We start from the raw sequence: 21493 nt of genomic DNA on the forward strand, positions 1-21493 counted from the left end.
TCCCCACCCCCTGTTACCGGCCGTGGAAACGCATCTTGTGAACATGATGATATTGACCATACACAAGCTGACAACCACAAATCAGAGGATTGATGGTGAGATGCATGGCGAAGTTACGACAAGATTTACATCAGCAGAAGATGGAAGAAATGACAACAACAGCGAACAGCCATCAGCATGGCGACAAATGCCTTGTGGCTGCCTCAGTTTCACCAAAAAATGGTCGGATGGCAATGCATCCAGGGATAGGAATGGGATCATTTCCTCGCAAGTTTCTTTCGCTGCACGTCGCATGCAAAGAGAACAAGGTGACCCCACCACACAGGAAATGCACAGGCACGTGTGCATGAAGCGGGATGCATTCAGCCTGGCACCTTCGCACGTCCAACAACCGCACAACTTGTGCAATATCAAAATTCCGGCTCAGTGACAAAAAATTGAACTGATTTACAGACAGTCGAACCAAACCGTGTCTTAGCTTCATGCACCGCATGCATGTCTCACATGACGCATATCCAGCATTCCCCCAACAAGCATCCCATGATAACGGAAAGGAGAACCCTCATCCAGTGGTACTATTATACCAACACCAACTAATTTTATGCTAAAGGAGCAGCCTTGCTGAATTATGTCGACAAGAACTCTTTAAAATAAAGACCCACCGTCGAGCTAAAAAACCATAGGTGTATGAATGCAAACCAGATGAGTGAAAGACAATTTCTTGCTAGTTGTCACCTGGGTTTTGTCCATGCCAGAAGTCCCACCACACTGCATCCTTCCTGCCACAATCTCCATAGCCATCCATATTCACCATAAATTAGCAGAAAGAGAGCAAAGATGGCAAAAAGTACGGCTACTCAGAAGCTACACAAAATGCCAAGAAAACCCAAACTAAACCTCAACATCTATTTTTATACAGCAGCTAAACTTTCAAGAGTTTGGTATGGTTTTTCTGTACTCAAACTCTAAAAAGATAAACTTGCTAATTTACAGCTTACAATCTGGAAGGACGAAAATAGGTCTCTTGGTGCCTGATGGGAAAGCCAAGATCCGCACATCCACAGCTGCAAGTCAGCTCGCTATCAGGCTAGCTGGAATAGCCAAGCCAGCTAACCACCTGGTCTGCAAACTTGATAGCCTGCGGTGCCAGCATACGAGCAACACTGGGCAAAGTTGGGTAGGTGAGAGCACCAAGTATGAACCAGTTTAAACTCAGTAAAGCCACAGCATCAGAAGCTGGCTTGTTCTTAATAGTTGAGAAGAACCGGACCACACTATTCAGGGACATCCCTACCACTGTAAATAGTGCTGCTACCAGGGGCAGGCATGGGTCTTCAGCTTCCCAGATGATCATGCCAACAAGAAGTGATAAGATTGCACTGAATAGACTCCGGTAAAGTGCCACAACCCTTTGTCGCTCCAGTGACTCATCCATCATTGTATTGCTTGAAGCAACTTGGTGTGGCAAAGAGCATGAACCACAAACTCTGAAGAGGTCCTGCTGCCAGGGCTTGCCTTCTTTACCAGCCCACCATGAGTCCCCGTGCAGCTGAGGATTCATCCCACTCTCATTGTAACTGGGACTCCATGAGGGAACACCATAGCGAGTGCCGAGCGGCATGCCATCATGTACATTCCCATCCTTGTCATCACAACTTTTGCAACTCCATAAGGTCTTCCCCTGAGATTCATTCAGTTGCATATTCTCTTCTTTAAGATCCTGCAACTGTCAAAATGTAGGCAGTTAGTGTATCATGATCAATGGTGGGTGACCCATTAAGAAATCTGGGGACTCCTGCATGACAGTTTTTTAATTCCTCCCTAACAGTTTGGATAGCAGAGTATCAGTGTGTTCAATCCCTAAGAATTCACATGGAAATCCCATGGTATGTTCAGACTCAATATAAGAAAACTAAGAGCAACATCATGGAAGAAAAATGTTTGAAACTTGTGCTTATGATGCATCACAAAGTAGCAACTTTATTTATTCATTTTTTTTCCTCTGTTGTTGGGAGTGATATGTGCTGCTGTTGTTTTCCCTCCTCTTCCTTTTTGTGTGTGTGCGCGCGCGCGCGCGCGTGTGTGTGTGTGTTTGTGGGGGGGGAGGGGGGTTTGGGTGGTGGTTGTTGTTGCAGGGTAGGGGTGAGGATGGTGGGAGAAAAAGTAGCTGCGCACTTCACCTCGAATCTGAGATCTGCAAAATGGTTGTATTTTCTCCTTTCTTTTTTCTCCCTTAATCTGCTATTCTCATAAATGGTTATGCTGACGAATTATAGAACTAAACTAGAATTAACACAAACAGGACAACTATCATCTGATTCTTTTTCTATTCATTATTTTCCAATCAAGAAGTATGAAATCCATGGACCTATCTATGTAGATCCTGTTCATGGATTAACAAAAATGTGTAAAAGCTCCATTTGCCTTATTCTTTTCCAGTGCAGTAGCATGGATCCATAGATCTACATGTCTATATAGATCCTGTTCATGGATAACAAAAATGTGAAAAAGCTATATTTGCCTCTTCCATTCTATGAGTCCCTTACTTGCATATGGCATCACTACTCCCTTTGTTGTCATTGATAAAAGAGATTTCATTTATAGCCTATATGATTCTATATACCGGCACTAAGAAATCATCACATAATAATTGAGAAATTGCAATAAGAAAAAAAAAAAAGAAAAGAAAAAGGGAGGCTTGTGATGATCTTGAAATTTTTCTCTTAGGTAATACATAGTAAGAAAGAATATTAATTACTGCCAATATTAAATATGAATTTAATTAGACGGTAATGCAATGATGAAGCATCAATCCCATAGCTTCAGAATATTTTTGCAGCAAAGCATTACACAAATGCAAGTGGCTGCAATGTGTTTCACACTTGCATGTATTACAGAAATGCAGCATCAAGCTTCAAAACCTAATGATGTTTAGTCTAAACACCACACTAGGTTAAGAATTTTGCTAGTTAAAACCAGCGATGAGATAAAAATGCAGGTCTCATCAACCCTCTTTTATGGCTAAGATCTTGTTCAAAAAGTTATGATTGCATGAGTGCATCTTTGCTAAACATCTATTCTACCATATAATGCCAACTCCCCTAAAGTGTCCATGTGTGAGATACAAATCGATGAGTCAAGTATTCACATACATAAAGAGATTTCTTCAGTGATCCCATCATTATGACAATTGCTATGCACTAGATATGATTACTCCTAACAACAGCATGGATTTAAGAGGTGGTTGGCGACAGAACATGTCACAAACCATGTATGCTATACCATACTTGCAAGGCACTGGCATGGAACATATTGGCCTTGGTCAGCAAGCAGCTAGCATGTCTAAATGATAAAGGCGTTGCTAATTAACCACTTGATATCAGAAGCTCAAGCTAATGGGAAACAAGTCAACTAGTCAACAATACACATCAGGCCTAACATCTGCTCTCAAAAAGTGGCCCAGAATCTGAATAAGTTGTTGAAAAACAAGTCAACACAGCAATTTAAATGAGCCAACATAACAAATAAGTGAATAAATAACTGGCCAGAAGGTGATGCAAACCCATGATCATCAAAAGCCTAAGCTCTGACAGCATGTATATCAATGACTTAACATCAAAAGTTTATGCTGATATTTTTTTTTTAAAAAAAAAAAAAAAAGGTCAACATTGTCTACCAAGCTTAATAGATTCACACAGCTCAACGAACCAGTTGAGGCATCTAAATGACAAAGGTTCATATTTTGCATAAGAATTTATTTCTAACAAATGCAAATGGTGTAATATCCACAATTTTAAAATATCATTCCTGAAACAAAGCACAGAAGGCAAATGAACATTGTTAAGCAGTTATACCTGCTGTAGAAGAAACTGCTTCAAAAGGACTAAATTTTAACTTTCTAGATTCACAAAGTCTTAGAAGTTTAAAATCAAGAAGTCTTGTAATACTAACCAAAACACAACACTGCTGCCTCAAGACCCAAAAAGATTACAAATTATTCTGTTCCAACCATCACAAAAAGAGTAAGTAGCTCCTCTAAGTATTACCAGTTCAACTGTATGGTTTCATAATATCTTCAGCTATAGTACCAACAGATTGTCGAGGCATCTAGTGATAGGCTAGATGTAGGCATGAAACCAAAGACCTACGTGTAGGTCTCGATTATGACATAGTTCTGTCATTCGGACATATCACGTACATGAAGTACTTTACAATTAATATCAGATTAAAAGCTGTCTGTATGGAGGTGGGTTAACCACCTAGAGATGGACGACTTCGTATTCGGATAGATCAAGCGAAAACCAGGGGAAATCTTAACCAACAAGAGGAATATGGAGAAAGAAGAAAAAAAATTATCAGAGGAAAGAAAGGGGTAAGTGAAAAAGAAAGTGGATAGTTGGGAACAAGGTAATTTAAGAGGATGGAAAGGTGGAATAAGCGAAGGAGAAGATGATGCGAAAAGGGAAGGGGGAGGAAAAAGACAAAAGAAAAACTGCTAGAGCAGTTTGTTTGCACCATTAGAGATAAAAAGGCAACGACAAGTTGCAGATAAAGGAGAAAGAATGAAAGTAAGAAAAGGAGAAGGAGACAAAAAGGGGGAAGAAGATTAAGGTGGAAATAATTATTCGCAGTGGATGGATGGTGGACATGCAACAACTGGATGCTTGTGTTATTTAGTGACCTAGCTCACAAATATGGCTTAAGATGGAATTGAATTGGGTTGGGTTATGATAGGGAGATTTGAAGGCTAGATTTAGGAAGGCCCTCAACCAAACAAATCTGCCCAAGTTGCAGCCCTAGTGTGGAAATAGGAACTTTGGGAAGGGTGATAGTCCAAAAAAGGATTCATTTTTTCCTCTCCCACAAATCCCACACCAACCTCCCTCCATCTATGTATTGTCCAAATTCCACCATCTGTCCCTCGTACTTCCATTTCTCTAACTCCCGCTATCTTCTAGCCCCCGAAATTGGAAACCCATAGCACTCCAAATGCTAAGATGGCTGATTTTCAACATATCCTTGGTCAGCACATGCCATCAAACCCTACTCAATTTGTCATAAATCATCTCTGAATTGAAACGAGTCTCCATCCCTACTTGTCATAAGTCATAGGGTTTCTCTCTTTTCTCCTTTTCCTAAATTTTTTCTTGGTCTTACTTTTCTTAATAAACTTCATTTTCCCACTGGCTTATCCTTTGGGCAACTCAATACATGGTCAAAAAAAAAAAGTTTTCAAGGGTTAGATGGCAAACATGTCTTACCCATCCATAGTTGCATGGTGTTTTTTCTCCCCCCCCCCTCCTCAAATTTTCAGTCAATTTTGCCCTCCGTGATAAGATTACTTTTCCTACCAACTTGTCCTTCAAATGAGTTACTTTCCAGTCAAAATCACAGTATCAAAAACCACTAGAACAGAATGGTGCAACCAATGTTGTATCATTTTGATACAAAACCAGCATCAGTATGGGTCAGGATGCCAAAAATAGCTATTCTGGCATGTGCCAACTGTACCTACCCATTCGAACCAATGGTTTACATCAATAGGCAAGGTTTGTTGTACCAATCGGTACTGTACCATACGAGATGTACTGTACCAACAGTCGATATCACCCCCATCTCGTACTGTACTGTGTACCAGCACTGTAATAGGCTGGTACTGGCACGAGATTCAGTATTGAGACAGCAAACCTTGCCATCAAGTCATAGTTTTTAAATTTTTTTGAAGTTGTCAGTTTTGGTATGTACCATCAATATAGAGGGCTATCCCCTTCTTTCATGAATGAGACAATGACATACTTTTCTGTGATGGATCACATCACTTGATTCTCAAAGAGAGATTGAGCTTTTCTTATGCCTTTCATTCTATCCTACATGAATGAAGAACCATCATAGTTCAACCTTCTTTCAACCTTTCAAGTTCAAGGCACCATGTCAATACCATACCATTCCGATGAAAGAACACATAGGTCTTCAGCACACATATTTAAAACCTTGGTCAAAATAAAGTTTTTCACATGAAAGAGGGCACCCTCTATAAGCAGAGTTAGGTACTTTAGCTCAAATTTGATTCTGTCTTGCACAACTGACTGTGCATGTAAATTCTTCACTTTTTCATGTCATACCTGATGTTTTGTTGCCTATCAACCTCATCTCATTCACTACCTCTTCTTCTTACATAGTTCTATAAACTCTAAAATCTAAATTGTATTATCCGATGTTCAAGAGATGTAACTTTGTCTGATAATTTTCTATTCATACATTGGTCACATATTTTTGAAATTGGTATGGTAATTCAAAATGTGACTAATATTGCTTGTTGATTAAGGGAGGTTGTTGTGTATAATAGTCCTCGCTATCACTTTTTTTAACTATCTACTCTGTTAGAATTTTATATCTTACACTGGACTTGCCATATGAGTTCAAGATATGCTGCGACAATTTGATAGTATAGGTTTTTTCAACAAAAGAAATCTAACAGTTGCAAAAGGTGACAAGTGTATTGACACAAAACTAACAGCTAGTTCCATCTCTCGAACAGAAAACAAGACAAGTAGATTCAATAAAGCCACATGTCAGACAAGGAAGTCAAAGAAGAAGAAAACAGCAGAAGAGGAAACCAAAAATGAAAAGAACAGCAAGACAGGGTTGATAAGCTACAGCAAGAACACATAAGTAGGAAACATGGAAAGAAAACGCATTAGATACCGTACAAAACTGAATATTTGTGCATGTGAAGTAGGCTGTGCAAGACATGAGCCAACTTGAGTCAAGTTATTAGACTTGCATGAAGGGCACTATCTCACACATGAAAAACTTCCTATAGATGACAAAGTAACTCCCACAAATGATAAGCCAGTAGCAAAAGTAAATCTAATTTAGAACAGTCAAGTTGATGAAAAAAAATAAAAAGTAGGAGAAAAGCCTACAAAATCATATAATAGGTTGTGCAATACATTTAGGCTGATCTAAACCAAAATGCTACACCTTTTTGGTGAAGCAGCTTCACATCCTCTCTTACATGTAAAAAGTTTAACTCTTGACTATGAAGTAACCTACCCAAAGGATAAACAAGACATGCGCATGCACGCTCGAGAGAGAGAAAAAGAGAGAGAGAGAGAGAGAGAGAGAGAGAGAGATAAAAAAAGTATTAAGAAAAAGATAAAAAAACAAAGAAGAAAACATATCAGCATCCTGTAAATTAGGCTGTGCAAGATTTGCAAGCAGACCTGAATATTAGAATACCTGACTTTTCAGGGGAGAGGCACCATCTCATGAGGAAAATTTATTTTTGGATGTATATCAATTGAGTAGTTCAAGATAAATGAGAAGCAAAACTATAAAAAAAGAAAAAAAAAATTGTACTCTCAGTACACCGACCTGGCATGGCTAAAAATTTGTATTGACAAAAACTAAACATTATTGATTTTGAAATGGCCCATCCATGCTTAAATTCAAGCAAAGAAAGCCAAAATTGATTCAAGGCTTTCCTAAGCTTACAAACCTCGTTTCCTCAATGTGACAGATTATTTACAACAGTTAACTGATTTTCCTTTCACATAGAGTTTGCATCATAGGGCATACTGGGGATTTGAAAAAGACTGAATCTCACCTCATTCTCTAGTAGATCAATTCTAGCAAAAGCCTTTTCATTCTCCTCTTCAATCTCCTGAAGCAATGTCCCTATGACCCTTCGGTCTTTGACAGCCATTTGCAGTCGTTCTTCAAGTTCCTTGTTTTCCCAGATTAAGCTCTCCAACTGAATTTGCATCTCACTAAGAAGCCTCTCTAGCTGCACATGATCCACATTCAATCTTTATCCACAAGTTTTAAAAGGGTAAAAGATCTATTTTGAGAAATGTCATGATTTTTTTGTAAATAATAGAAAATAAACAAGTAGATAAGTTGATCGCAATTGTTATAGCAATATTACATACCGACAGAGTAAATAAACTAGTTCATGAATCTAGTAATCACAAATAAATCATTAAAAAAGAAAATTGACAGTTACAAATGATGATAGAAAGGACTTTATCACAGCATAAATAACAAGCAGATAAAAAGCAAAGAGATATAGTGTAGCAGCAAGTACCATGATCTGGCAAAACATATTTGTTTATATGAACAGAAAAAAGGGGGGAAAGTAGTAGTTAGCATCAACAGACAGTTACAGATCTAGCATGTGTTGAGGTGAATGGTGCCTCACAGTGGGAGCCTACTAGTTGCTTCATTCCCAAGATTGAAACTAGAACCAGAAAACTTTCAAAATCTTATTAATAAAATCCTTTTTCTTTTAACACATGCATCATATATTAACAACTCTAAGACATTTCTTTGTTGAGAGTGTTCAGTTATATTTCTTTATCAACATTATTCTACCTGTACTGCTGAACCAACTTCCAGATCACCCGCTTCCTCATTCCCTGCCTAGAGTAGGGTCAATTTGATTGTTAGTTCTACAAAGTTTATGTGAAACCTGAATCTAAAGAAGCATAGATTTCAGAATCCTCAAATAGAAACTTATTTCTGGCTTTTGCTGATTGGTAGCGCATAAATTTCCCAGAATCAATTTCACCGAATTAGTTTTAAATTGTTAACCATTAATATGTGTTGTTAATGATGATATATAGATATTTCCTACAACTAATAGTGTATTGGATAAGTTGTTAATAATGGCTAAATGTTACTCTAGTTGTTGTTTGCTTGCACCCCGCATTTAGGACACAACAAAGTGACTTTGTGTATACGTACTTTTTATGCTTTATGTTTGGACTATATGTGACTTGATTCAGCTGAAAACCTCATGGGTTCCTAAAACACGTCAGGTTAACATCATGCCAAAACTTTGTCGAACCCATCCTACTTGAATCCTTTCTTAAAAACATTACAGTAATAATCAGGGGTCAATGGTCTAAACGAGAACCCAGGGAAGACACCGGAATCTTGGGACACCAACAACCAAATCAACAACTAGAACATTTATAACTCCTCGAGAAAGATGATCTAGAGTAGTTCCAAGAATAAAAATTAGAAAATGAACCAAATAAAGACTGACCTTCCTCTCCCTTTCTAGAGCAGTCAATATCCGGATGGGAAGGGTCAAGAAAGCAACTGAGCAAACCATGATCTGCCAGCACAAATTAACATGGACACCGATGATCAAATTCACCAGCCGCCACCATGCAAGGGTAACAAAAAAGACGCTCCTCACACCAAGCAGTAAAACAACTTGGACCAATGAGAGAGGCTTCGTCACAAAACATATCATGTTCGTGATCAGATCAAGACAAGTTCCAGTCAGGTCCACCATACATGTTCCTCTCCGGTCCCTGGAGCTGCAACAAAGACGCACAGAAAAACAGCTGGATCTTAGATATACGATACGGGCTATCCAGTTGCCTGCAGTTAAAGTTGTAGAAAGCCGCAATTCAATTCGCTTGTTCTGAATGGTTCATTCGCAGCCGCAGCTGCAGGAGCTACTGCTTTTTGCTCAGATGCCCTGCAACTGACAACCGCAAATGCTTATGGTTGTCTAATGCAAGAGAGGGACCATACCTTGCAACAACCTGATAAGGCTATCGAGACCAAATACTAAAAGTCCATAGAAGCAATAATAGCCTAGTATATTGCACGATAATACACTATTACTTTATACCAATTATATCATAACAGTATCGAAAAGCCCGCAAATGCCCCAACACCTGCAAGTTGCTCGGAGACTTACAGGCACACACAACCAGAAAACATATTGTTGATAAGAGTCGGTTCAAGAGTACTCACCCATTGACCATGAAGAGTAGACTGCCATCGTCGATGTTGATATCCTCTTTTTCAGTTACATGGATTTATTCCGCAACTGTCAGGTTAGCACAGACATGCCAATGAGAAAACAGAAGCAACATAACAGCCTGAAGAATAAGTATTATACCGGACCATTTTTTTTTTTTTTTTGTTTGCATGGCATCAACATTCTTGCCTACAACTAGTTGTTCCGCTTTCCAGTTCCACGACTGGTTGAAGCAATAAAGGAGTAAATCCCTTCACCCTAAAAAGAGATACAAATGGCGGCTGCCCTATTTATCAAACAGGGGATTGGTTTGCCGGTCACCAAGGGCGTGAGCTTCTAACAGCAGCAGCCACTAGGAAGAGGAGGAAAGATACGCACGGAACCTCTTCCTTTCGGAGCGCCAAGGGGGATTTTCTATTCCTTGATGCCACAACAGTGAGGGGCGAATTAACATAGCAAATTCCACCAACCCAGACACCAGAACGGAAGGAATTAACATAGCAAATTCCACCAACCCAGACACCAGAACGGAAGGGGAAACAACGGAAACTTACATAGTAAAAATATATACATTTATGATAAAAGAGAAAAAAGGGTGCGGAAGGGGAGGACCTGAGGATGAGAAAATGGAGCCGGCGAGGAAAGTCCATCCATCCATGACCTGCTTCTTTCTGCGCATCATATCGGTGGGCACGGGGGAGAGAGAGAGAGAGAGAGAGGACACGTTGCGGGAAGGGGAGAGGTATGTGCGGACACGTGCAGAACGAGCTGTCGAGAACCGAGAAGCGGCCTGTTAAACTTCTTATTATAGCGACGACTCGCTCCAGCGCGGAAATCTTATCCTCCTCTTCCAATGGGAAGCACTCATCTCAGCCGTCCCCATTGGTGCTGACCCAGAGTCGCGCTAAACACCCAAGAGTTTCCGTTATCGCCGTGTCTCGTTAGAAAGGATTCTCGAGCACATCACATAATTTTCTACCCAACAATCAGATTGTTCTCTCTGAATACTACAAAAGATCTCATCACTAATCAAACTTCACACTTTACATATCATGAGTAACCTCATGGAACGCCCTCCAATCATGCTAAAACAAAATGACTGCAAGATAATTGTCGTGATTTTTTTTTTGGGTAAACGCGGGAGCCAGAGGCTATATTGAGTAACAGTCGCAGAGTTCACAGAGTACAGATGATGTAACACAGAAAAAAGAAATACAAAAGCGAACAAGGAGGAATACAAAAGAGTAAAAAGCCCGAAGGCAGGAGGACGATACAGCCACGAGGAACAGCTTGAGACGAACACCCCAAAGCACTTCCCACCACTAAACCAGCACGACTGGCTAAGGCCTGCTTTGTGTTTTTGTTCCTCTACTCGCATGAAGGTTGACGTTGAGCAAAGCTTTCACCATTCAAAATGCTTTTACTTTCACTCTTCATTGGAACAATAAATGGCTGCTACCAGAAGCTCTAATGATTTACAAACAGAAATTAACAGAACATGAGTTTCATCATACAAACTCGTTCAGTCTACTTCATCCTTGTTGAATTTTTGGAAACGCAAAAACTGAAAACTAAAACAATACCAAAGCCCTAGATAATTGTTATTGTTCTTACCAAGAAAATTGCTGAAAATAAATTAGGACAGCTGAAATATAACCTACTGATTGCTTCAGGGGATGTTTTGGCACGGCATAATGTCGGTAAATAGGCTACTTTCGATGCACAACAATGATGAATAGGGGATACACCTGGCGCAGGAAGTCTAGCTAACAACTAACACGACCGGAAGCCTCATGAAGAGTGGAACTACCTTGCACTTGGAAGTTCCTTTCAGTTAGAAAGAGAAAATCAAAGAATACCCCTTTTATTGATATATATTAATCATTAAAGTCAGCTGTTAGTTCTTTGCCCAGACATATCCAGGCCTCCACACTCTGGACTCCCAAAACGATATGAAAGGAACCGCAAGACAAGCAAACTGAAAATAATTTTACATCACCAAAAATCACTGCATTACATATACCATTTAACCTCAACGAGATGTCCACATATCATCACCCCCACTAGGCCAAGATTGCCAGACCACCAGAGAGCATACACAATCTCTCTTGAGTTTTTGCTGGAACTGTTGATCAGACGCAACTTCCCCTTCCAATGATTATGCTGCAAGGACTATGATCACAATGAGTAGCACAACCCCAAAAATCACTAAGAGCAAGCATGTCTGCACAAATCAACAGCACCTCGTCAAGAAAAGGATCTAAATTATATCAAAACAAGATATATTCCATGGATTAAACATACCAGAGATGAATTGGACTTTTGTGTTTTGGACGCTTTCACAAGTTGAGTCTTTGCCTGTGCAGTTGCTGCCAGGGAGTTCTCAATGTTGGAGTCAATATCATCTGCAGCAGGTGATATAGCAACATTAATCAACTGACTGTAAGTTACTTCAAATGGCAGTGTAGGACGTAAAACTTACCAATCATAGCTCCTTGGTCATGAACCAACACAGCGAGGTCTTTGAAAATTTCATTCACCTCACCAATCTGCTGCTGAATCTCCTGTATGCCTTGCTCTCTCTCGTCAATGATGGCTTCATTAAAGACAATTTCATTGTCCAGTAGCAATACCTCTTGTCTATGATGCCCCAGAAAATTAAAAGTTAAAACACAAATCTCCAACATTAGCTGAGAATTGTCAGAGATGCATGTTAGGGAAGAAGCCAACAGGGGATAATTTCTATCTAAGAATAGATGGCAGCAATCTCAAAACTTTAAGTGATCAATAATCAAAAATTCATAAAAAGGAAAGAGAAAGTTGAATCCATAAACATTGATGATGCCAAGAAAAAGAGCAACAATACAGAATTTAGCTGCCTTCCACAACATGATGGGAAAATGTCATATCAAGGTCAACTAGATGAATTTATAAAGCAATACACAAAAGTCGCATGTGCAAGAGATCAGCACCAAATAATCTGGCACAGCATCTAGAAGTGTTTAAATATCAGTACAACAGTCTTTTGTGCCAAGCATGACAATTTCACAAACTGACTCAACTATATAATCATCATGCATCAAAAGATTAAATTGAAAGACCTCTCACCTTCTAGACTCCACAAGCAGAGCACGCTGTTCAAGTGTTTTATCAACACTGACATCTATCTCGCTAGCTGTATAGCTGCACAAAAATAACCAGCCCACAGCAAGCAGATGATCAGCAGGACATAAAGATCACATGTATCATGCATTGATAATTGCAGATGCAGAAATTCAGCATGGAAAATACACCAATTACTATGACAACTACTATTTACCAGTGAAATTTATAGAAATACATCAATTTTATGTTAAATAGCTCAGAACAGGCCCCCAAAAAAAAAAATAGAGACAGAGACACTCACAACTGACAATCATTATTCATAACCTTTTAAGACCTATAAGAGCTGAGTGAGTAAATCAGTCCAACTAATGTACCTTGAAGGAAGAACTGCTTGAGGAACAAAAGGAGCGTAAGCAGTCTCCCTCTCAGCTGCAAGCCTTTGAGCTTTCTGAAACTCTTTCAGAACTGCTTGGAAATCTTTTGCAAGCTTTGCATCGGCTATCTTTTTGCTTGCCTGTATTTAGAAATTCATGTCTAAGAATCACAGAATTAACGGGGGAAATCAGCATGATGTGGAGACCAATAGTTTTAAAGGCCTTGTAAGAATGAAGCATGTATACAATATGTCACCTCTATATAGCTGGAAGTCTAGAAATAGCTGCAACCATGCCATAGTAATTTAAACACTATGCACCAGAAATAACAATCATGACCGCTACATCATTTGACAAGCACAAGTTCATGAATGATCAATCAAGAGGACAACAATGATCTAGCTCTCAAATAGGTTTAACCCAAGAGATCAATTACAGCAATTAATTACTAAGGCTGTCTTTGGTTCATGGACAAACACCAAAAGTAATTACAATCATGACCAACTACATCATTTGACAAGCACAAGTTCGTGAATTACCAATATAAACTATAAAGTACAACTATGATATAGCTCTCAAATAGGTCGAACAACTCAAGAGATCAATTACAGCAATTAATTACTAAGGCTGTCTCCAGCCCACAGATAAAACCTGAAGTCAAATACCAAAATCATACTTCATTTAACGAAAATAAGCTAGTTTTAGTCATCAATAAATCTATTCGGCTGGGTGGGTGAGGGGTCAAACAACTTAAATCAACTATCAAGAATTTTTATTCATATCAAATTGCCAAAAATCTAGCATTTATTTATCTATTTCAAGTTATCCAATCAAATTCTATTGTTCAGAGTCTCCAACCAAACAGAATTACAAACTTATTCATGTGAAAACAGAATAAAGTCAAATACAGAAGAATATGGAGAAATAAAACAACTTAAGATTTTCCTTATTCATGAACCAAACACAGCCTGAACAACTTGACAGGATATATTTCTGAAGGATATGTCATAATACCACAAGTACATAAATACTGAATAAGAAGAGACCAGGACCTAGCTCAAGAATAAGGTGGGACACTAAGCACTTGTTCAAGGAAAAAAGGTATGATACTTAATTATTCCATATTGTTTATTCCAAAATACAAATGGAAGGGTAAAGATTTTTTTTTTTAGTTGTTTAATAGTTTTTTTCTTCAGAATGTCCTACTGTACCTCTACTTTTCTCCTTTATTTTGCTGCATCACCATCATAAAGAACTACTATTGTTGTAAAGATTGTTCTTGGTAAGAGTCTTTTCATATGGCTCCATTAGCATGAGTCATGAGCCAGATGTCACACTAGGTATGCACGGTCATGCTCATGACACAAGTTCAATGCTTTTCTCTGATTGATATGACAAGCAAGCAGCCTTATTTCCAACCCATTTATTAACATCTTTTACCCTTATTTAAAAAAGGATCACTTTGATTGCACGTTCCTCATTCCCCAATTACAAATAAGACAATCTTACAAGACTTCATGCATTCATTTTGTAGCTTAAAACTAAATACTATTCTCAAATTAATTTGGAAGTAGTTTCATAATTCAGTAAACTGTTCAAAATTCATTTTCCTTGATCTGATTTAAAGATTCAGTAAAGTGGTAAATAATTAAGGAAGATAAAGATGTGTATCACAATTTTAGGCCAACCAAGACAGTATCAGAGTACAAAAGTTGGTGCATTTCAAGTTTAAGTCTAAATTCCAATGCACATCAAAACTACAGCACAACCTGTTGAGTTAAGACTTAGGCATGACCCACTTAAACATAGCTCCAAGCCTCCACCACAAAACATGAAAACCAATGTCATGTTAAAGCCAAATTTCTCGTCCAGAGATTATTAATTTAGGTAGAATGTTCAGGATACAATCATCCAAAGCCAAGGAGCTTCAAAACTGCTAAAACATTGAAACTTACATCCCAAAATCAGATGAATGAGTCAAAAAAATTTAATGAAAATTTGTTATAAATACTCACACTAACTTCAGTGTGATGATCTGTCTCACTAGCTTGTTTAAGTTTTGCTGATGTATCTTTCACAAGTTGTCCAATATGTAACCTTGTCTTGTGCCTGCCAGCAAATAAATTAATCAAAATAGGTTCATCAAGAAAATGACATTTAAAACATCTAGATCAAAACAAAAGGAGTTGTTACAAAGGCAGCAAATATGTAAGGAAAATAAAGCAAGAAGTCCAGAAAAAAGGTGTTGTTAAAACATTTAAGATACTCGTATAATACATGTTACAGTAAAATGAAGCCAGAACAAAGGTGAAGCATAAACACATGTGAAACTGTATCACTTGAAAGGAGTTTGATGAATGTAGAAGATCACGAAAAAACCTAATACCAAAAAGGTGGCATCAAAGAACTATAATATGGATATCATAATACCCATTACCGGTCCCCCCCACCCCCCCAACACCAAAAAAAAGAAAAAAAAAAAAAGAAGACTAGGTCTCCTATGCTCGATCCTCAAAACTGTTCACATATATTTCATATAAAAGCTGGTGAATAAACCAGAATGCATCTACTTCACATCGTTGTGGAACATAAGCAAGGATGGCAACAAAAACTAGCACATTGCATGAAGAGAAATCAATGTTGCAATATTTTAGTATATAAGAATTAAATACTCTACAAATTCGATCTTTAAAAAAAATGTGGAAGGTTATGTAGGACCAAGATTCCTTAATATCAAATCTAATGGTGAAGTTGAAGAAATATCGAGGTCTACACAAAATGTTCGCGTATTTGTCTTTCCATGTTTTCCATAAAAGGTGATTAGAAATAGAGGTTGAGAGATAACTAGATAAAAATAAACATCAAGTGAAACTGGTGAGTGGTAGGGGTGTCAAGAAAATGAAACGCCTTAAAATTAATTGTCTCTTCACAACTTTCCTTGAAAGTTATAATGCAGGCATAACCACATGACTCAAAATGTTAAGCGACCTCCTATGTTACTAGGACTCAGGTTCGTGTGTAGGTGCAGGTGTGTGTGTAAGTGTCAGATCATTTTGCCACAGAAGAATTTCTTCTTATAAAGCTGTGTCCAAGTGTCATACTCATACCAATATCCATGTTTAAGTGTTGGGTGTGGTATGCTAGGCTAAATCAAAAGGTCCAAGTAACATAGGCCATCTCCAAATATACTTTTCTTGGAAGAAATATTGAAAAAAAAAAAAATCATTAAACCATGAAGGTACACAAACAGGTCCAAAGAGCCAAAACAGAAGATGGGGGAAGCAAAAAGCAAGAGAGTATGATCAACAATAAGTTCCCTTAAAGGGTCACAGTCTCAAGAGTGAAGCAGCCAGCCTGCCAAACAGTGCAATGGTACATGCTCTCTCTCATGATTCTCTATAAGCTAACAATATCAAAGGCAATTAGACAAAAGACCCAGTAACTAACATTTCCCAATGTTTCTTCAATACAACACGTAAGAAATTATACAGAGTAACTTCAGATTTCTTACAAAATGCTGGACACTTGCCTTAAATGCTATGCCTCAATATCCCCAAGCAACAGATAGAAATACTCAACAACTCTGAACAACTGCAGAACTCCAAATAGTCCATTTGGAATAAAAAAACAGCAAATAATGACCCTATTACGCTCTTAAAAAGAATAAGAGAAAATGAAAATAAACTTTAGATTGCACTAGGTGTCAGTTTTATCTCTCTTATTAAATTATTACTTTTAAACCTATTAAAATTTTAGAAATAGACTCAAAATAGATGACCATTCAAACATTCAACAATCAAGCCTTACAGACTGGATCGATAAGAAGCAAAGCTAGGTTACAGGCAAAACAACAAAAATATATTTATCATTATATAGCCATATAGTAGATGAAAGCAGTCTGTTCTCACAATAAAGATGAGAAGGCTTTCAAAAGTTGGTTTTTAACTGTTAAGCAAAAAGGTTATTTAACATGGCCCAGACATGAACCTGGGCCCTGTCCACTCATACCTGCACCAGGCTAAATGCATTGTTTGGAATTATGACACTACAACATCATTATAAAGTCATTACAATGGTGTTGAAGCACCTCCACTGCAACATGTATATATAACAGCTGTTACATCTGTTATATGACTAGCAGAGGTTGTTATCTTGAAAAATTATAATTAAGATGAAATTATAAACATTTTAATTGAACAGCCTGCACCTGGGCCCTTATCCAGTCATGCCTGCATCAGGTTAAATATATGGTTTGCATTATGACCACAACACAACAGTATACTCATTGTAATGGTATCAAAATATGTCTTATGACTAGCGGAGGTTGTTATATCTTGAAAAATAGAATTAAGAAATAAAATAATTATAACATTTCTTGTAATGCTTAACAATTGCCTTTGTAATATAATAATATTATAGGTCAAAGAAATGGAGTTTCTCATTCTTTAAGTTCAGTAACAATGCGATATCATCATATGAATCTATGAGGGTTTTACGTTACCAAACCTAATGTTTGGGCTTGGTTAATAAAGAGAGTCTGAGCACAAAATATGAGAATCATGTAGATGAAAATTTTGAGTTGCTGGTAAAGTTATGAAGGAAGATTTTAGAAATAAATTAGATGATCAAATTACTAGCAATTTATTACAGAATAAACCAAGACAGCATTCTCGTGTGCAATGAATCCAAAAAGGCTTCCGTAGGAGCACACACAATTCATCATAGAATGAGCCAAGATAGCATTCTCATGTGCCATGAGTCTAAAAAGGCTTCCCTAAGAGCATGGATTTTGGTCAAATAGTGCCCTGAAATAACATAGCAATTTTGCAAACAGATTTGAATAGCTACAGAAGACATATCATATCAGGAATGAATGATGATGACAAACAAGGATTCATAGATCTAACATTAATAATTAATATGTGAGATAAGCTAGTTTTAATAGTTATTTTATTGCTTATTCAAATATAATTTTGTAGTATAAATATCTACAAAACACCGTCTAATGCTTTCTGCTCATGAAGTTTACAACATGATCTAGAAAAGCAAGCTCCCTATAACACTGCATCACATTCATTTTTTCTTATATTACAATACATGTTACAAAGAGAACAATAATACAATATAGAATATTAATTAAGACCTGACCAAAAACACTATGCCTTTTAACGTAAGCAACTACATAGCAAGGGAAGGGTGCAAATGGATTCCTCATTGAGCCAAAATTAATAAGAAATGATGTGGATAGTGAAATCTTACAACAAGTAGAATATTAGGTGCGTTCAGATGACACATTTTAATTGAAATCCTTTCCAAACTTTTGGAAGGACAACAGTATTAGATCAATTATCACCTAATACAAGATAACAAAGAACCCATGGTCATGGATCCAACATAAGATCCAAGAATTGACGTGACTGATGCTTCTTGAGATTTTTAACTGGTGATGACACAAGAAGCATCTAATGTCTCATCACTCACCAGGTCTCAGAGACAAACTTTCCATTTCATCATACCAACTAAATGTAAGTTGACATAATTTTAGAACATATTCAAGTGTAGGTTTATGAATGTATCTAGTCCAGAAAATTATGCAGACATTTGGTACATATTGTCCATCTTTCATGATTGTGTTGAACAAAAAAGAAACAGTGATGCTTTTTTAAAAAAATAAAGCAGGGACTTCATTATGTTTCAAGTCCCTCTCAACTTTTGTGCATCTACACTTGAAAACCATGTGGTGAGGAGTGTGCGAATTGCCTCTAGTTCTGATTAAGTACATCTTTAAAATAATTTTTGAGCTTGAAGTTCAAGCTTGGCTCATTTTTCATATTTAAGCCTAATTAAAGCATAATTTGGAACCAAGCAAAACATAAGCTTATTTATATCAGTTTGATAAAGTTAAATCAAGCTGAAATCATGTCGACATTCTATCAAGCTTAAATCAAGCTTGGTTCAAGTTGCAGTTAGCCTTTAACTGATCCAAACAATTTAAATATATATCGTTCAATTATTTTCATCCATCCTTTATTCGTTACCCTAACAAAAGGCGATGTGGATTACACAAAACAGTTGATTAATACAATCTTAAACATATAATATGTTCTAATTTATCAAAACTATTTCAAGCCTAATCAAGCTGAGCCTAACTGATGCAAGTTTTGCTTTGGCTTGAAATTAATCTCGAGCTTATGAACTGTGTCCAAGCTCGACTGAATTATATTTAAACCTAGCCTATTTTGAGCATACTTCAAGCCCAACTCAAGCTGCTCATATCAACAGACAGCACTATATGCGTGGAAATCCTTGTTTATTTATTAACACTATTATTCTTTCAAGTGTCCAGCTTTCTTTTCTTTTTTATCATTATTATGGAGCACTTAATCTCTCCTTCGAACTAAAGCTTTGGTTGCATATACGGAAGAATTCCTGTTACCACTGCAAAACATCAGCAAAAACTGAAAAGTTATGGTTATCATACTACGAATGTTTAAAAATCTCCCATGCAAAGACAAATGCATGGGTGTTGACTGTACTTAAAATCTAAATATTTGAAAATCAAAGTGTAATAACATCTAAGCTATAAGTTCTCAAATCTATAGCAGGCCTCCAGTTCTCACCAGATTCTTATAAGCATTCTCGTGACATTATGTGCTCTCTACTACTTCCAATGACCTAGCCATGACACCATTTTCTACCCAATCATAATTATGTCCATCAAAGTTCTCAATCAATCCGTTAGTAAACTCTTGTGCTGTCACTAAGAGGCTTGCCCACATTCACAACGAAAGACCAAGCCCATTGCTGCAACCATTCCTTGAAATAGTCCTAAAACTTTCACATTAACCAGCGAAAATTTAAAAAAAAAAAAAAACAAAGAAAAACACATACACACACCAAGAAACAAAAGATAGTAGAACATAAACACATGGCCCAAATCAAGCTGCATTTTTTTCGCAAGAAAAAGAAAAAATAATCTACCTTTTAACAGATGGAAGCTACATCCTCGGTGCAAACACATTGCAATCCATAATTTTCCTGATCAATATCTAACAGTTTCTATCACAGAAGGAAAAGATCGCTAACAGTGAGATCTTTTTAAAAAATAAAAAATAAAACCCATCCGAACCTTCAGATACCACAAAACTTGATTCAAGAAAGCAAACCATCGAATAAGCAACGCTAGATAAGCAGGCTTCGAACAGAAGCCATATAAACAATAGAAAGGAAAGCGATCAGGAAAAACCGATCGTGCACGAGCAATCCTATTTCGAAAGCAAAAAGGGTGATGGAGAAAGTGATGATGATCCTCACAATTTCTCGCGGAGCTCGGGGGTGTCCTTGGGGGTCCCTAGGGTGTTCACAAGGCGCTGGAAGGTGGAGACGGCGGTATTGATCTGGAAGACGCCAGCGGCCACTGCCTGCGTCGGGTCCTGCCTCCCGTTGACCAGATCCCTCCGCCCTGGCAGCGGCCGCCCCCCTTCGAGATCCTCGAAGCTCATCCTCTTATCCTTCTCGAAAGGTGAAGACGAAAAAGAAGAATAAGATCGACAGAAACCCTAACCCTAGAAATCGTGGGAAGAAGGGGACGAGGAATTTTCACGGGGGCAATCGAATTCCGGGAGAAATTGAAACAAGACCGTTCTATTTATTTCTTTCGCCGGAACGGACGACGACGAGCAGGAAGCGAAGAGGAGGATGTCACGGAGGGGGTGGGGGGGAGGACGGACGAGTAAAGAAAAGGAAGAGGGAAAATTCTTAATGGGGTCCACCGATCTGACGGTCCGCAACGGTGTTCTGTGACCCGCTGACGATCACGATCAGCTGTTGGGGCAAACAAAGAACACAGATCGATGCAAATTACAATACGGCAAGTAATTTAATCTAACGGTAGGCATAAAAGCCTCCAAGGGCGATGTGGATGGCGATACCTCCGTCGTCCAGTCTGGAATGGTTTTTTTTGTACGATCGGACGATCAAGGATTCTGCAGCATAAAAATTCTTATGCGGTCTGACGTCGCATCGAAGGCAGGAGCCATGCCGGCGGGGGTGATGCGTACTGCGCCTTTTTCTAATTCTTTGACCGCGTTGAGGAGGGCGCATGTCCACTCACCGATCCCTCCGATCACGGGACCTATGCAACGCCATGCGTCCAACCACAAGAAATTGCAACATAACTCGCTTAGGAATTGGACTTTTAAACTGAGGTTGTTTCCGGCAAGTTTAATTT

General features: G+C 38.1%; 2 protein-coding genes across 3 annotated transcripts; both read right to left on the reverse strand.

Moving 5' to 3' along the window:
* Positions 1-892: 892 nt before the first annotated feature.
* Positions 893-10556, reverse strand: LOC105060840 (uncharacterized). 2 transcript variants are annotated; one of them, XM_010944691.4, is made up of 5 exons: positions 10397-10556; positions 9778-9853; positions 9053-9332; positions 7610-7789; positions 893-1720 (listed from the first exon to the last, which is right to left on the reverse strand). In XM_010944691.4, exons 2-5 carry the CDS (start codon positions 9786-9788, stop codon positions 1088-1090), a joined length of 1104 nt encoding a protein of 367 aa, XP_010942993.1. In that variant the 5' UTR covers positions 9789-9853; positions 10397-10556; the 3' UTR covers positions 893-1087. The 2 variants fall into 2 exon arrangements, with proteins under 2 accessions (XP_010942993.1, XP_010942992.1); XM_010944690.4 differs by having other exon boundaries at positions 893-1726; positions 10397-10554.
* A 1076-nt stretch (positions 10557-11632) lies between these two features.
* On the reverse strand, positions 11633-20989 carry LOC105060841 (syntaxin-22). Its single transcript, XM_010944692.4, has 7 exons — positions 20578-20989; positions 15279-15372; positions 13264-13403; positions 12893-12967; positions 12267-12424; positions 12089-12189; positions 11633-12008 (listed from the first exon to the last, which is right to left on the reverse strand). Exons 1-7 carry the CDS (start codon positions 20763-20765, stop codon positions 11943-11945), a joined length of 822 nt encoding a protein of 273 aa, XP_010942994.1. The 5' UTR covers positions 20766-20989; the 3' UTR covers positions 11633-11942.
* Between the last annotated feature and the right edge of the window lie 504 nt (positions 20990-21493).

Source organism: Elaeis guineensis, chromosome 4 (assembly GCF_000442705.2).
Source record: "Elaeis guineensis isolate ETL-2024a chromosome 4, EG11, whole genome shotgun sequence".
Classification (NCBI taxonomy): Eukaryota; Viridiplantae; Streptophyta; class Magnoliopsida; order Arecales; family Arecaceae; genus Elaeis; species Elaeis guineensis.